Genomic DNA, 18378 nt, shown 5'->3' with positions numbered 1-18378 from the left:
AAACATGAGAGCTGACTTCATCCAGGAGGCATAGATTGATAAATAATGTGAAAACAGTGAAATGGACAGAAACAACTTGCTAATGGAAGATGAACACATCTGTGGTGAGAGGAAGTCTCCTCTGTGGCGTATCTACAGAAACAGGCCATTTCTATTTCGGGGAGATGACAGATTGTCAATACTGATATAATTCAGCGTCGGTCTTGTCGGAGGGCGACAGGGAGCCGCCTGATTGGTGGAGGAGCTCAGCTGGAGCGCTGCAGACTTACTGCTACTAATTATGACACAACATGAATGCAACGAGGAAAATAACGGCTCTCTTTTGGTACCAAAGTTGGGATATTTTTGATGAAATCGTTGAGGCAATATATTTATTTTTTTACTAAACTGTTTCGTAAAAGTTTTCCTACGTTTTACAACAAACCTGCAGTTTGTTGGATTCCAATCAAAAATGTTTTAATTACCTTCCTGCACCAGCAGGTGGCGACGCTCATTACTCAAATGATTCTTTGCCCTTTTGCCGTTCAGAAATCGCAAATTCACTTTTGTGGAACATGAATCCAAATTATTCTTGAAAATGTGTTTTGGGATTTTTTCATATCCAAAAAATGTACAATACTAAAAAACAAGCAGGCACTAGGCTATTTGCTATTTTATGCAAAATATTTATATTTTTGTACAGATTTGGCTTAATTACTGTTCTAAATATGTTGTTCTTTCAGTTCATGGCTTTTTTTGAGTCTCTAAAGTCCAGTTAAGAATTAATCAATTACTAAATTATTTGATGATTATTTCAGTAATCGATTAATCACAATTAATTGCAATTCATCATGATTAATCACAATTGAGCCAATTAATTGTTTCAGCCTTGCTAAATGTATTGTTGCTTATTGTTTGTTTTACAATTTCCTTGATTATTTAAGTTTCAGTATAAACATTGTGTTATACAATGTTTATACTTTTATTCAATGCTTTCATGTTTTGCCTTCTTGGTTATCATCTGGTAGTAAGACAGTGACATTATTCTGAGCAGGAACCAACCTGTAGGGCCTCCAGGAAGCGAAACGACCCCAGACGGCGACCCCGCGGCACCAAGCAGAAGCTGGAGTTGTGAAGCAGCTCCTGGTAGTCGAACCTGCAGAACCAAACAGAAAAGATCGGATCAGAAATATCGCAATCAGCTGGGATGCAAGTGAAAAAATGGATCCTAAAGAAGACATGTTTGGTTATGTTTAGTCGCTTAGGAAAAGATGAGAAACAGAAAAACAAAACCAAAGTAAGACTAAGAAACTGAGCAGGGTAAAAACTCGTTATCCAAGAAGCATTTTGTGCAAAAAATATAATTAACATGTTTTGTGTGGGCGGCCAAAACTTAGTAAAAAAAACCTAAAATGAAGCAAATAAAGTAGCTACATTTGATTTATTTTCAAAATACCTACAAATAAAGTTGTACATTTTTGTCAGAAAACTTATGAATTGAGATTAATCTCAGAAATTTTCCAGAATAAAATGTCAAACATTTTTGACTTTTGGAAATTTCTGAGTTTCAAAAGTTGAAAATTGCCAACATCATTCAGAAATGTCCAAATTTTTTGAAGAAAATTTCTGAGAATACTCTCAAAATTTCAGAATTTTTTGGTGGAAATTTACAACTTTTTTTTTTACCTACAATGGCCCAAATTCTCTGTTATCGATTTTTTACGTTTGCCGTTTTAAAAGAAAAGCATCCAGTTCTCAGTTTCTTTTGGGCTCCATTAAGCAAATTTGTTTCCAGCAATAAGAACAAGATTTGGTCATTTCTTTAAAAAACGTTTTCTATATTTAGTCAAGTTTAATAATTGAAATAAAAGCAGATTTGGGTGAATCATCTCAACATGGTTCTACCTTTTGTTAAGAAAGACAAACACTTTGTGATGTGCTTTACGTTTTACACTGTCAGAAAATTAAAATGTAAAAGTTTCCATCTGCATCAACTGGACAAACTTGTAACGTTTTTTAACTGCATTTTGTGGCCCGAAGCACATCAGGTCAAGGGTCAACAGTTTTTTACTTTTGGACAAATTTAGAGTTTCAAAAGTTAAAACTTTTGAAACTGAAATTTCCAAGTTTTCTCTAGAAAATTTCTGAGATTAATCTCAAAATGTTTTAGTTTTTTCTAGTAAATTTTCAACTTTCGAAAATCAAAACAATTCCAGAAGTGGAAGATTTCCTCCATGTTTTTTTCTGGAAAATTTCTAACATTAATCTAAAAATTTCAAAAGTTTCTTTCAGCACATTTTTGACTTTTCAAACTCAGAAATTTCCTTGTTTCTTCGAGAAAATCTTTGTTATTCTAACATTTCATAGCAGCGACCTCTAACCGTTTATTTTTGGGGGGCAAAGGTCACTGAAACTTTTAACTACAAGTCACTTCTTCGTCCTGTCAGAAGTCTGAGACATTAAATCTCTCAAAATGTGTGTGTGATCTCAGGGCCGGCCTGAGGAGATCTCTGATAGCAGCCTAATCTGTCTGGGATCAGACCTTCCCACACACACACACACACACACACACACGCACACACACACACCGGTGTGTGTTCCTGCCCGGAAAGCTTTCCTCCAAAACGCGTGTGTGAAAATTCAATCCAGTTTGTCTTGGAAACCAGAATTTCTGAGATCTAATTGGGAAAATAGTAGAAACAAGTTTTGGACTAATGGGAACAAGAAGGTCAGTATCAGATATGCTAATGAATATGAAATTAAAAACATCATATGGACATTAAAACAGAGAAACAACATTATTTGTACTTCTAAGAGTTGTTTTCCTGGTCACAAACAACCTTTTTGTTACCAGAAAAACATTTTTTTTAGTTTTATTACTAAGAATATATGGCAGCATGTAGATAGAAAAGAAGAGAAGTCAATTTCTACCAAAAATTCAGAAAATTTTGAGATTACATTCACAAATTCTCTAGAACAAAATAAGGACATTTTTGCATTTGAAAAGTCAAAACTTTGGTGGAAAAAAATCTCAAAAATGTTGAGATGAATCTCAGAAATTCTTTGGAAAAAACAAGGAAATTTGTGAGTTTGAAAAGTCAGAATTGTGCTGAAAACATTTTCTATTTTCTTAGGCTGACCCTAAAACTCAATTGTACTTTTAAAAACAAGTAATCATTACTTGAGTAGCTTTAAATGAGTTACTTTTTGAAGGATTAAACCAAAATCGAGTTTCTTTTTCGAGACAACTATTCATCCCTGCTGCTGTTGTATTTATTCTTCCCTGGATTAAGTCAGATTATCTTCAGACTGCTGAGCTTCACTCTATTGAAATGTGATGATCAGTTAAATGTCTGGATGCATCTTTATGCATCTGCAGCTAAAAACATCCGGCGGTGCATCAAAACCTGCAGACATCCTGAAACTCCTGCTGCTTCTTCACATATGAAGATTTCACCTCAACTGACACTTTTCTTTAGGAAACTGGAAGCAGAAAATAAACACTAGATGGGACTGTAAGAACAGATAACACTCCGTTTTAATCTGATGTTCATCTCTGTCACTGACTGAACTCGGAGAAGCTCATTAGTCCTTCATCGCTCCTCCTCAGACGCTCGACTCGCCGTTTGTTGCGCCTGAGCTGCATTTCTCTCCGACTCCAAACAAATCAGAAAACTTTGCTCTGAAATTCATGTTTCCAAGAAATCTCATTTGAAGACATGTTTTATTTTCACAGAATATATCTAAACATTATTCATATATTGTGAAGTTATCTTTTGAAATACACTGTAAAGAAACATCTCAAATTAACGATTAAATACCGGCAGCTGAAGTTCTGGCTGCTGGTATTTAACCGTAAATTTGAGAAGTTTTTTTCTTCTTACAGTGTATTTACCTTAAACAACAAACTTGATTTCTAAATTATTCTTTGACGGAGTAATTTAGATACTTTATTGTTGCTATTTTATTGTTTTTCACTAAGTATTTTCAAAAAATCATATTTTATAGAAGAAGATAAAAAGTGTTTTTTAAAATATACCTAAACATAAACTATTAATCCTGAAGTTATCAGTTGGTTTAGTTACCTTGAGAATAAACTTGACTTCTGATTACTCCTTGAAAGAGTAACTTAGTTACTTTACTAACTACTACTAACTTAGGGCCAAGCAAGGAAAATAAAAATAATATTTATGAGAATAAAGTCACAATATTTTGAGAAATAAATTGTAATATTATGACTCATGAATTTATAGTTTTTAGTCTCAGTATTTTCAAAAAAATAAAATTTTCTAAAAGTTGATAAAAAAAGAGTGGAGACTTTTAATTTGTAAACAGAGTAAAATTAACTTTTACAGTAATTTTGTCTAATTTATTAAACCTTTCTAAATATAAAGAAAGTTTTGAAAGAAATTCTGTTTTTATTAGAATAAATTTGTTCAAACATTTCTTTAAATAAATGTCCTTTTAGTAATACAGCAAAAATTTTCTTTGCCTAGAATTAAGTTTGGACACCCCTGCATTAAGATTATGCAAATCTGAAACTATTAATAAAGTTATATTTTGGGAATCTCTGTAATTTTGATTATTTGCTCCGTTTTAGGTTTCAGCTTCTTCACTTCAGATCTTTTTTCTTCCATCCAGATGAGAACTTGCATCGATTCCCTTAAACTACGATGATAAGCACCTGATTGCTGCTTTTTATGTGTGAATCTCTCCAAATTACCCAAACTCGTCAGGCAGGTGAAGAAATGCAGCTGAAAAAGATTTTCTTTCTTGGTGTAAGCAGGAAAGTTACAGGGAGAAACAAAGACTTGGCCCAAATGCTTAGAGTCGGAATTAAAAATCAATGCGTCCCGCAGAGAATCACTCAGAACATTTTAGCTGAAAAATACAGTGTTGCTCAGTGTAAAGTAAAATGGTTTTCTCAGTAGAAGACTCTAAATAGTTTCAGGAGTGACGGATCAATACAGAGCAGAACCCGAGATGCGGTTTACACCGTGAAAAATGTCTGCTTTTATATCAGAAGACAAGCCTGAATCCACACGCCGAAATATTTCACACGGAAAGTAATTCAGCTGGAGACTTGAGCTCACAGCCAGACAACAATGTATTGTTAGTAATTGGCAGCTCTGGATCCATCTGTTGTGTAGGGTGTTTCCGCCACAAGCACCCTGAGCCGCCGCCGCCGCCGCCGCCGCCGCCGCCGCCACGGCGTGAGAAACGGAGACGCAGACATCGGCGTGTCGGAGTCGGGTTCATCCAATACGCCACCAATTATCAGGAACTGATCCTGTGCTGCTATCACATCCAAACTAATTTCACATGTCACTTCAAACTTTGTGATGTTGGCGCTCAGACGTAATAAAAAAAAAAAAAAAAGACTGTTTGCACATGGATGTGCCAACAAGCACATAACCCTGTGGCAACAATTCTCACAAGTACATCTGTTTAGTTTCCAGTGCAAATATGTTGAAATGAGACGAAACTGACTTACAAGTAACTTTCCATCGTGATAGAGGAGTTGATTTTAAGTAAAAAATTGTTAATATTGATGAAAAGGTAAAGGTATTTAACTTATAAAAAGGGGAAAATGTCAATAAAAGTGAAATACTTTTACTTTCTTAACAATGTTAAGGAATTCGTTTGATAAAACAAGTTCCTATGTTGTGCTGAAATGTCACTTGTAAGTTAATTTTGTCTCATTTCAAATGTATAAACATATTTACAGTAGAAACCAGACCAAAAACACCCGGTAAGACGTTTGTACTCAAATATTGAGTAATATTGAGTGACTGTACAAAAACTGGTGAATTTTTGGTACAAGCTTCACTGGAAAAACACAAAATCTTACTGAATAATTTAGTCTCGTTTCTAGTGAATATATTTTAGTCCACTTTAAATAACACAAGGTTAACTTACAAGCAAGAAATAGGAGTTTATTTTAAGTAAATGGTTCCTTAATATTGATGAAAAAGTCAGAGCATTTCACTTATAGCGAGGGAAAAATGTCAAAAAAGTAAAATATTTTTACTTTTTCATCAATATTCAGGAATTATTTAGATAAAGCTAGCTCCTATCATGCTACAAAGTTACTTGTAAGTTAATTTAGTCTTATTCCAAGTGAGCCAACATTTCGCATTAGAAACTAGAAGTGACTTGGTAAGATTTTGTGTTTTTGCTAATATGTCCTTTATTCAGTGAAGTTTCTCTCAAATCCAGAAATTTTACTCAAGTAAAAGGAGAAATTCTTCATGATAAAATTACTATAATAGTAGTAAAACGTACAGAGTAGTAAAAAGTACTCCTAAGTAAATTTTTTCCAAAACGTTTCTCATGTTAATGTAACTATTTACTACCCAACTCTGACTGCATGAAAGTGATTCCTTTCATTGTCAATCACTGATATTTATTAAACCAGATTATTTCAGGCAGTGGGTGATAGACGGCTGCAGGGTTATAAATATTAAATCAACCAGATATGCAACTGAATGATAATAATTATTATTATTGAGCAATGAAGAGCCGAGGTTTGAGTTTGTTATGAGCTAAAGGTTAAAAAGTCGTCAAAAGGAGATTTATCAGATAATCCAGCAGCTTCTGTTTGTGAATTTACCTGAGAAATGAAGATGCTGCACAGGAATGTTTGTACATTTAAAGATCTGCTGCTGTAAACAGTTTACACATAAAGCCTGTTCTGTGCTGTAATGCAGATGTTTTACTGCGCCTGGCAGCTTCTCTTTGGGAACAACAAGTGCGTTCGCTCTCCAGGGCTCAGCAGTTAAAAATAAACTAAGTGGTTCTGATTTGACCTGGAAACGTTTATCTTAACTCCCTTCCAACGCTAAATGTAAATCTTTCTTAAGTGTACATTAGCGGCATAAATTCTACCAACCTGTTAATTATAACATGAATGTGGTAAACGTTTATGCACTGAGGTTTATAACCCGAATATTTCTCTTCAGCTTCCATCTATCATTGATTGCATCATCCACAGAAGCCTAGAAGAGGTTATGTTATCTAAGACGATAAAAATAAGTGTTGTTAACTTTTGCAGTGTTAAACAAATGAAAGTAAATATGAAAAATAATCAACTGTAAAGGTTTTAAAAGTAAATATGAAAAATAATCAACTGTAGAGGTTTTAAAAGTAAATATGAAAAATAATCAACTGTAGAGGTTTTAAAAGTAAATATGAAAAATAATCAACTGTAGAGGTTTTAAAAGTAAATATGAAAAATAATCAACTGTAAAGGTTTTAAAAGTAAATATGAAAAATAATCAACTGTAAAGGTTTTAAAAGTAAATATGAAAAATAATCAACTGTAAAGGTTTTAAAAGTAAATATGAAAAATAATCAACTGTAAAGGTTTTAAAAGTAAATATGAAAAATAATCAACTGTAGAGGTTTTAAAAGTAAATATGAAAAATAATCAACTGTAAAGGTTTTAAAAGTAAATATGAAAAATAATCAACTGTAAAGGTTTTAAAAGTAAATATGAAAAATAATCAACTGTAGAGGTTTTAAAAGTAAATATGAAAAATAATCAACTGTAAAGGTTTTAAAAGTAAATATGAAAAATAATCAACTGTAGAGGTTTTAAAAGTAAATATGAAAAATAATCAACTGTAGAGGTTTTAAAAGTATTCAGCAGGTAGGATCACAGGAAGTGATAATCCAACCTCCATTTTCAGGGCTGCTGTCAAGTTGAAAATCGATTTGATCAATTTATCAAACTCTAAAGAAACAAAGAAAGCAGAAACAAATATCTTATTATGCAAAAGAACAAACATCAGCTGACCAGCTGTAGCAGCTACAAATGAAAGGGGATCCATTATGTAAAATTCACATTTTGAATCTTTTTGTACTTCCATTTGGGTTAAAAATAAAAGTGCTTTAAAAAAAAACATCCAGCTTTTTTCGCAGCCAACCCCAAAATCTTTCCAAAAATGCTGGAGGCGACAACAGATGGTTTGTTTCTTGAACGCACACCAAGTTGATAGTTTGAAAAATACATGTAGTTTATTTCTAGCTGAAATATAGGCAAAACAATAACAATAATAAATACCTTACAACCTATATGAAAATGAGAATTAATTTAAGCTGATCTTACACATTCAAAAATCATTTTAATAAAAACTCACGTCATCACACCACACATTTAGCAAACAAAAGACTTTTTTAAATTAATGGGAGGATCTAAAAGTTACCTAAGTCATCTTAAATCCAAATGCAAAAAATAATGACAGATTTTGGTTCTAAACGAACTTAAATACATTCCAACTGCTGAAACAAAAACTAAATTGACAGAACATAAGATTAGTAAAACTTCATCAAGCTGTTTTTTGGTAAAAAGTTCATGTTTCTTGTTGTCTCTGGAAAATGAGCCGTTTCAAAAACTTGCGGAATGCAGGCACTGCCCTGTTACCTAGCAACCCCAGCTAGGCTCAGTCCGTTACCTAGCAACCAGAGCAGAGCTCCAGGGCGGTTGGCCAGCTGGTTTTACTGCTGTATGATCATAATAATCGCTTCCCACTGCTGACAGTTCCATGTTTGTTTTTGAATAAAGTAATTTTATATTTTTCAATCTTTTTTCTGATTGTGGATTCAAGTATGTTTTAACTACCTGGTTCTGCATTTAAAGTGAAGAACCTAAAGACATATTAACTTCCTTGGCACCTGTGTGTGAAAGAAATCTCTGTGGACTGACTGAAAAGCTGCTTTGTATCTTTAAGCCAAAAAGATGATCAATGTCCTGTCAGCCACTTCTATTACCTCCAGAGTCGGATCCAAACAGGAACTTTCTTTGTTTATCCTAAAAGGATTCTGGAGTGTTGAGATTCTCTGGGAGTATAAAAACATTTCTTCATTTTCCTCTGTCAAACTCTTTTTCTGTCTTTAATCTAACAATTTGATTATAAAACTCATAGTGAGACAATAAAAAAACTTCCTGCAGCGATGTAATCTCTGCTTTAGATAAAAGTTTTGAAGCATTTTAAAAAATGCTTGTGAAGGAAAAAAAGTCACAAATTGGTTTAAATGCTTCATTAGGCTTCAAATGTACTGCGTTAGCCACAAACATCAAAAACAGAATCATAAATCTTACAAAGTTTAAGGAACTACAGAAATGACAAGAACATTCCTTATGTACTGGAATGGTCTCAGACTGTATTTACACATAAATAAAATATAAAATATAATAAAATAACAACTTCTTAGCCACAAAAAGTAACAAACTTTTTTTCTCAATTGGAAAGAGTCAATCTAAAACTTTAATAGGGAGCTAAATTGGGGCCATAATGTCTGTTGAAAGAAATACTGAAAAAATGATTTGAAACTGAAAAAAATTATCTTGAACCTAAAAAATGTTCAAAGCTACACTTAAAATGTAAGTTTTTTTTCAGTTTCAATTTGTTTTAAGTTTAATTTTTTTAAATTTTCAAACAAACTTTATGGCCCCAATTTATCTCACAGCTGCCCACTGGCAGTCCATCACACACACACACACCAATATTATTTCTTTATTAATTGTAATATCAGCCAGCACAGCATTTTTTCTTACACCTGGCTAATTTATTTGTAAAAAAAAAAACATTAGACACTTGAATTAACAGAACAAACTGTGATGAATTTTTTTTAATTGGAGGGTTTCCATTAAGCAAATTTGTTTTTGAAACATCAAATTGTGCAGTTGGATGAGCAACAGAAACAGAGGAAACATTATGGAGATATTTGGGTTAATTTCCATGATAAATTTGTCAATAATATTGGAGTTATGCACTTCTCTGATATAGGAATTAAACCTTTTCATATAAGTACAAACCTTTCCCACCAGATTAATAAAAAATATATTTGTATCAGGTTTTATGAATTTAGAGTTTAGAGCAAATTTTAACCCCTTAACTCTGGAAAACTGGCATGCAGGCGTTCTGTTGCAGGTTAAGGGGTTTTAATGACATTGAAATCTGATTAATTTAGCGCTTCCAGTGTTTGTTCCCAAACAGCAGCAGCTCCGGGGGCCATGCTGAGGTCGGAGAGCCCCGAGGTCCCACCGGGGGAGCATCAAAAGTTCATAAACTACATGGAGGGGAAAATACAGGGAGGGTTGCTGCTGTCAACTTCCATTTAAATACCAGAAGACACGTGGAAGAGCTTCACGGAAACACGGGAGAGAATCGCTCGCACGTTCATCGCTGCATCACTGAGGCGGAGGGAAATTTCCATATTTATCAGCAAGCGTAAGTAAATGTGTGTGTAAACATCGGAGCGGAGAGCATTTCTGCTCAGGCCGAGTTGAAACGCGGATCTCTGGGCCGGTATTAAAGCGTAATGTGGCAGGCTGGTCTGGATCAGAATAATAATGCACTCACACAAACACACACAAAAGAAGAACCCATGACACACACACACACACACACACTGGGAAGCTGACTGTGTGTTTCAACAAACAGATGTTTCTTAATGTTGATTACAACATAACATTTCACAACATAAAAGATAAAAGTTTCTTTAGAACTGAAACCTCACAATGACACATAAGTCAAGCACAATTTTTCTTCTGTTTTTAAAAGCAACAGCTTTTGCAACAGCAGTTTAGAACCACTTTCAACAGAAAACAAATGGAGTAAATTTCCACCACAAATTTTGAGATTCATCTCAAAAAGTTTCTAGAAAAAACATTGAAATTTCTGAGTTTCAAAAGTAGAATTTTTTTTTACTTTTCAAACTCAGAAAATTTCCAAAAATCAAAAATCTTTGACTTTTGAAACTTTCTTAAAGTAATCTCAAATATTCAGATTTTTTTCTCGCAAATTCTAAAATGTTCAAACTCAGAAATTTTCAAGTTTTTTCTAGATGAATCTCAAAATTTTATAGCTTTATCGAGCAAAATTTGGATTTTTTCCCCCCAAGTATTATAAGCGAAGTAATCTGCTGGTGAAACTGTTTCATCAATTTTAAGGAATTATTTACTTAAATTAAGCTCCTATATTTTGCTGAAAAGTTACTAGTAAGTTATTTTTGCCTTATTTAAAGTAATCTAAGACATTTGCACCAGAAACTAGACACAAAAATACTGTTTGTGTTTTTGCAATGTGTTGTCCAAATCATTAGGAATCACTTTTTCTAAGAATGATCACTTTAAAGTTTTGTGATAAAATCTAAACCTTCATGTCTATTTGATGAGAGGCGTGTCCATTGAGGTTTAATCACAATTAACCAATAAAAACACAAAGAAAAACTGTCAGACTACATATGAAGTACATTTGATTGATTTCAAAGAGAAGTTTGTAGTAGTTTTAAGGAAAAGTAACACCAGAGTTATTCTTCCGTTGTGAATGGTCATCATGTCATGATTTATGGATTTTGGCCAGTTGTAGTTTCACCGCCACAGGAATTACATGTGTGCCATGAATCCTGCAGCCCAGAGACCGGCTCACCGGGGAAATGTTTACAAACATCCATTTGTTTCATCTTTCTGCAGTCAGACGTTTCCACCTTCAGGATTAATAACAAAAAGAAAAACACATGACCTGGTTTTATGCTTTGGAGAGATGATGAAAAAATCGGTGCTCAATTTACGAGGCTGAACTAAAATGTGTTGGTTACATTTTATAGTTCCTTTAGCCTTTAAACTGTGAACTATTATGCTTCCTTGAAAAGGTTAGGATAGGTCTGTGGTCTATACAAAACATGTCCATTTTTTTTTTTGTTGCAAAAAATCATTTGTTAATGAGGTTTCAGTCTGATCAGTCCTGTCTAGTTTGAGCTGTTCTAGGATCTGTTCTAGGCAACTCAACATGTACTCTCGCACATGAAAATGGCTGCAAACAGATGCGCAATTATACAACTGTACATCTTTGAGAAGCAGAAGTGGAGCCTTCTGCACAACCAACAAGATTGCAGCAAATAGTTTCTTGATAATAAATCAACAACAAAACGCTTGTCTTTTCCAGCAGCCATTGTGTCAATCAATCAATCAATCAATCAATCAATCAATCAATGGATGATGTCACATTTGAGGTTTTTGAAACACCTCATTTTCCAGACAACAAAAATCTCTAACTTATTGCCACAAAATATAACTGGGTGGGTTTTTTAAGTGCTTGGACTGTTTTTAGAAGCAGCTGAGTCAAATGCACTGCAAAAACACAAACTCTTACCAAATATTTTGATCTAGTTTCCAGTGCAAATATCACTTTAATTAAAACAAAGCTAATTTATAAGTAACTTTATGGCAAGAAATAAGAGTTTGTTTTAATTCAATAATTCTTTAATGATGATCAAAAATTAGTAGCTAGTTCCATTAAAAGATTATTTTACTTACAACATGGGAAAATGTCTTGTTATAAGTGAAATGATCTGACAGTGAAACGAGAACGTTTTCATCAATATTCAGGAATTAGTGACATAAAACAAGCTGTTATAGGTTTTATAAATAGATGTAAGTTAGTTTTGTCTTATTTTAAGTCTACTAAGATATTCACACTAAAAACTGGACCAAAAATACTTGGTAACATTTTGTGTTTTTGCAGTGTGGAAGTATAAAAACATTCAAAAAGTGAATTTTGCATAATAGATCCCTTTTAAAAGCTGTAATATTCAACACGAAGCGGGAAAATAATTCCCTCATAGCTTTATCAGAATACTGACAATATTTAAAATGAATCTCTGGAAGATAAGCATTATTTTTCTAATAGTTTTAACAATACGACCTCCACCACTGCAGCACTGCAATTAGTTCATCACTTCCCTTTTTGGCTCCTATTTCCTTCCAACGCTTCAGTTTGGCTGTTTTTCTTTAATTCAGCGGAGCAGCTGGCATCGGGTCCCAATAACAAGAACCTATTTGGCCTTAGGTGCATCTAAAAGGAATCTAGAGGTCTCCTGTCTCATTCGAGTGGACTGAACAAGAGATGTTGCCGTCTCGCCGACATCCTTGCACAAAACAGGTAAAAGCTTTCCGGTGTTAACCAATCAGCCGTGACCTTTCAGGGTCAAAATCCCTCTTGCTCGTGCAGAGAACCGAAGACAGAAAAATAAAAAATAAAATCCCTTCAAAGTCGTGAAATAAAAACCTGCGAGCATCACATCTATATTTTTATTTCCCCCCCCCCGTTCCCCTGACTGAGCACAGAGCGCAGTGGGTGATGACATTTCCAAAATCACAAAGTGTTATCAGCAGATGTTCTGTGAGGCGGTGGGTGAATAATCAGACAAACAATGATGGCGACAGTTTAAACGCTCCTCCACCAGAAAGTTGCTAAAAAAATCTGGTATTTTCAGAGCAGCAGCATGTTTAGGATGTTAGCTAAACATGTTAGCATGTTTAGCTAAGATGTTAGCTAAACATGTTTAGTTCAGCTCCAACTGAAGCTGAAGCCATTTGGGTTGAAGCTGAGCAACATTTCCTACTGTTTGTTCCCATTTATGTTTCAGATTGTCTCCCAACAGGCCTTCTGATCAAAAACACAAAATCTTACCAAGTAATCTTGGTCTAGTTTTTAGTGCAAATATCTTAGTACACTTACAATAATACAAAACTAAATTAAAATAAACTTTCAGCGAGATACAGGAGCTGGTTTGAAGTAAATAATTTATTAATACTGATGAAAAAGTGAAGGAAAATATTTGAAGTTGTTCCACTGCTACATTATTTCATCATAACTAACTTTTAATAATATTAACAAATTATTGATCAAATGAAGCTCCTGTTTCTTGCTGAAAAGTTACTTGTGGTGTAGTTTTGCCTTATTTCAAGTGATTTAAGATATTTGTGCTACAAAACTGGACAAAAACACTTTGTAAGATTTTGTGTTTTTGCAGTGCAGATTCACACACTGAGATGGTGAGCGTGCTAACAAAGTAAATCCGTCATTACAGCAGATTTTCACGTAGCTCTTTAAATTGTGATGTGAACTGTGCATATTATATTTGGAAATTAAATATTTGTTTATATTTGTTGCTGTTATAATATCCTAAATGTTTCTTGAATCGCCTCCAGATGATCCAGTATTTTTGTATTTGGTCTAGTTTCTAGTGCAAATATCTTATTCCATTTAAAATAATACAAAACTATCATATAAGTAACTTTTCAGCAAGAGAGGAGCTTGATTTCAGTCAGTAATTCCTTAATATTGATGAAAAAGTTCTAGTTCTACTGGCGCCGTTACCTAGCAACGCCAGCCAAGCCCAGCCCGTCACCTAGCAACCCAGTTCTAGTTCCATTGGCAGATTATTTCACTTATAACATGACATTGTTCCCATGTTATAACTGAAACGATCTGCTAGTGGAACTAGAACTTTATAATATTAAGGAATTATTGACGTAAAGCTGCAGTATGTAACTTTTTTGGCTTTTACTTGCTGTAGCTGTTACTATGTTGAGACAATTGAGCTCCTCTACTTTCTCCCAGTGCGAACTGCAGAAATACACCACTCACTCAGAAACGACCAATCGGAGCCAGGAAGAGGGTCTTAGCGCTGTCAATCAGGTTTGTATGATGCGCTGCTCACACCCCTGCCCATGGTTGTCTGCTTTGTTACAGATTCTTTCCAATAGCAGAATGCTAAAGCTAGTTAGCTATCAATGATGGCTGAAAAACAGGTTTTCTGTAAAGGTAAGTTATTTCATCACCATTAGCATATTGAGCAGCGAGTACATGACTGTGATTGACAGCAGTAAAGACGCGCCTCCTGACTGGTTGGTTGATTTTGATCATGCATTTGTTCAAACGGCAATTGTAGCTCAGGGAGGAGTTGGAGGAAATCGATCTTTTCACAGATTATTTGTCTCATAACATACTGTTACATAATGTAGCTAAAACAGAAGCTCCTCCATCTTTCTTAAAAGTTAGTTTTGTCTTATTTTAATTTTACTAAAATATACTAGAAACTAGGTAAGATTTTGTAGTTTTTTGTCACTTAGCTCTTGGTAAGATTCCTCTACTCATGCTATAAGTTACCATCTCCTACGATGAAGGTGGGCGGCTTTAAAAACCGAAGCTGCATCCAGTCAAAGCTGCAGAGTTTCCTGCAGAGCAGCAGAGGTGAGTAGCAGTCGTGTGTATCTTAATTAAGAAATTAGCCTCAGCAGAGCTATTTTCAGCAAACGCAGACTGCAGTTCTGACTGAGACATCGCTGACACTTTCAGATGTCTTCTTCTATTATTCATCCGGTAAGCTGAATCGTGTGGTTTATCCCACATTTCCACACTTTCATTCTGCATGACAGTCTGCAGTCTATACATAGGGATCCATTAATGACCAGAGACACGCGCTACTCACATTCACACATGATGGAAAGTAAACGTGTGAGGTTATCCTCGGTGCAGGCAGAAATCAATACTTCTGAAAACACGCCACTTAACTCCCTCCCACTCTGCCTGTAACTGGGAAACAGACGGAAAACGGGAGAAAAGAGCGACTCTCACCCTTCACCTGAACACATGCTCAACATTTCAGAGAACAAAACTTAACTAAGATCAGGCAGAAAATCAGATGTAGCGTCTTCTTCTTCCTGCTGCTGAATTATTCAGCGCTGCCAGAGGTTGAGGACACAAACACACAGATATGAAATTTCATACAGAGACACTGATGACTTTGATACGAGGCGGCCCGCTCAGAACATTACTGGATTTTTGTAATCAACTCACTCCTGTTTAGTCAGGTTACTGTGACTGCATTATTGTTCTTCATGCTTTCATAACGGCGGAGACTACACTGCAAAAACACTAAATTTTACCAAGTATTTTTGTTTCAAAGGGAGCAGGAGCCCAACAGGGAAGTGATGAACTAATTGCAGTGCTGCAGTGGTGGAGGTCGTATTGTTAAAACTATTAGAAAAATAATGCTTATCTTCCAGAGATTCATTTTAAATATTATCAGTATTTTGATAAAGCTATGAGGGAATTATTTTCCTGCTTTGTGTTGAATATTACAGCTTTTAAATGGCACTTATTATGCAAAATTCACTTTTTGAATGTTTTAATACTTCCACACTACAAAATCACAAAATCTTACCAAATATTTTTTGGTCTAGTTTCTACTGCAAATATGTTAGTTCACATAAAATAAGACAAAACTAACTTACAAGTATCTTTTCAGGAAGATATAGGAACTTGTCTTAAGTAAATAAGTCCTTAATATTTATTTATAGAAAAGATGTTTTCACTTGACATTTTCTCTGTGTTAAGTATAAAAATCTGCCGGTGAAACTATGAGGTTGTTTTCCTGAAATATTATGTTTGACTTATTCAGATTAGTAACTATTTTCAGTACAGTGGCTGATTTAAAGATGAACAGGTCAGGACAGCTCAATGTTCACTACATACTTTTTAGAAGCAGCAGAGACACAAATGTAAGTATAAAAAAGTAATGATGTGAATTTTGCATAACAGCTACAAGGCTGAAGACGCTCACTGTGTCAGAACCCACTAAACTAGACCTACAGCTCTGGAAACATTAAGAGACCACATAAAACGATCAGTTTCTCTGATTTTACTTTTTGTAGGTAAAATGAACATTGTTCTTTTATTCTATGAATTACTAACAACATGTCTCCGAAATTCAAAGCAAAAATTTTGTATTTATAGAAAATGAGAAATGGTCAAAATCACAAAAAAGATGCAGAGCTTTCAGAAGTTAAATAATGCAAATAAAACAAGTTTATTTAGAAACAAGAATACTAATGTTTTAACTCAGAAATCGATATTTGGTGGAAGAACCTCGAGGTTTTCAGTGGGGCTCAGTGCAGTGGCTGATATTTAAACAGAAAAAACTTCCTTTGTCTGAATAACCAGGTGCATGTCAGACACTCAAATTTAATTTATGCTCTTTTAAATTTTAAAGTGGGTGTGTCCTATTTGGCTTTTTGAACAACAATGGGAGGATTTGAACCCTTTGTACTGTAAAGCACCAACACTTCCAACTCTACCAACGTTTTTTAAAAGCCAAAATTTTACAGAATATTTTTAAAGGTCTTTTCAGTCTGCTGACATTATTGACACTTTTCTACCATAAAATCCCTCATATTAAAGTCTTTAACTGACTTGTGATTTATCCTGCGTGTTTTCTCTGGTGTGTTCGTGTCACATGTGGACAGACTCGCTCCGCAGTGAGGGATGAAAAGCCTGGGACGTCATCCGTTCCCACATCGATTTTCCTGTTCAGATGCTTAATTGAACTTGTTGGGGTATACATAATTGAAGCTTGTTCTCTCTCTCTTCCTCTCCTGCACTGAGAAGGAAAAAAGCCAAACCTTCACCTCTCTGGATTTTTCTCATTTGTCTTAAAGAGACGAGTTTTAATGTGGAGGCTCGTTGTCGTGTTTAGTTTTGATGGAATGAGTGAGTGGGTATATTTGTTTGTTTTGTGTGATTTGGACAAAATTGTGTGTTTTCTGAAATGACTGATTTTCTTGGTTAACTAATCTATCAGGAATGTCAAACATTCCTTTTCTGGAAACAAAACCTCCAACTCAACTGGCCCCTAATTTAAAGTAGAAAACCATGTAACATACTAAAAACTAAAATATCTTATTGATAATCTAAATCTGAAGCTGCTACCCTGCGACCCGAACCCGGATAAGCAAAAGAAGATGGATGGATGGATAATCTAAATCACAGGTGTCAAACTCAAGGCCTGCGGGCCAAATCTGGCCCGCCGTAGCTTTCTCTGTGGCCCTCTAATCTCCAAATTACATCAATAAGTCCTTTCAGTTTTTCACAAATCTGTAAAATTCACACAAAATCAACAAATCTCAAAAACAGATTTCTGATTATACTGCAAATTTCTTCTCAAAACTGGTCAAAAACATTGACTGTCACGGTGATTGATGCAGTGATTAATAGAAAGTCACATTTACCATCATACATTAATGAAAATATTGTAAAAATTCCTTACAAACATTTCTAAATTGGCACCACAAAATCTGCAAGTTATTATCAATTTCTTTCTTATTACTGATGTCTGCAAATTTTTATTTTTGCCATTTTTTCCACTTTGATTCTTTCAGACCGTAAATAAATATAAATACATTTGAAAATGTGTGTGGAGTTAAGTAATAAAAAATAAAAATCACACTTTTTATTTAACCTCAGAGTTACAAAGAAGCATATTACACGTCTAATAAGTTGTATGCAGTTAGTGATACAAAAACAGCAAAAAATTTGTAAATACAGTTTTTTTTCACTTTTATTTATCATAATAAATACCACAAAATATCATGATCAGATTTTAAGTGCATGCCAAACAACTCAACCCTATTAAAAAGATTATTTTGTGAAATAATGTGAATAAAACAGTTTAAAGGCATATTCCCAAACGTCACATTTCATATTTTTCAGATTTCCTATAGTAAATAATCATGTATTATTTTATTTCCAATTCCACATTTTTACAGAA

General features: G+C 34.3%; 1 protein-coding gene across 3 annotated transcripts in view; it reads right to left on the bottom strand.

Moving 5' to 3' along the window:
• LOC114159116 (exostosin-1) overlaps positions 1–18378 on the bottom strand; it is a 221269-nt gene that overhangs the window by 40060 nt on the left and 162831 nt on the right. For all 3 annotated transcript variants that reach the window (XM_028041221.1, XM_028041222.1, XM_028041223.1), the window contains one exon: positions 1042–1135. In XM_028041221.1, the coding sequence (XP_027897022.1) occupies positions 1042–1135 (94 nt within the window). The remainder of the gene's footprint in view (positions 1–1041; positions 1136–18378) is intronic.

The sequence above is a fragment of the Xiphophorus couchianus genome, chromosome 15 (genome assembly GCF_001444195.1).
Source record: "Xiphophorus couchianus chromosome 15, X_couchianus-1.0, whole genome shotgun sequence".
Lineage (NCBI taxonomy): Eukaryota > Metazoa > Chordata > Actinopteri > Cyprinodontiformes > Poeciliidae > Xiphophorus > Xiphophorus couchianus.
This window is presented reverse-complemented; position numbering and strand designations above follow the sequence as displayed.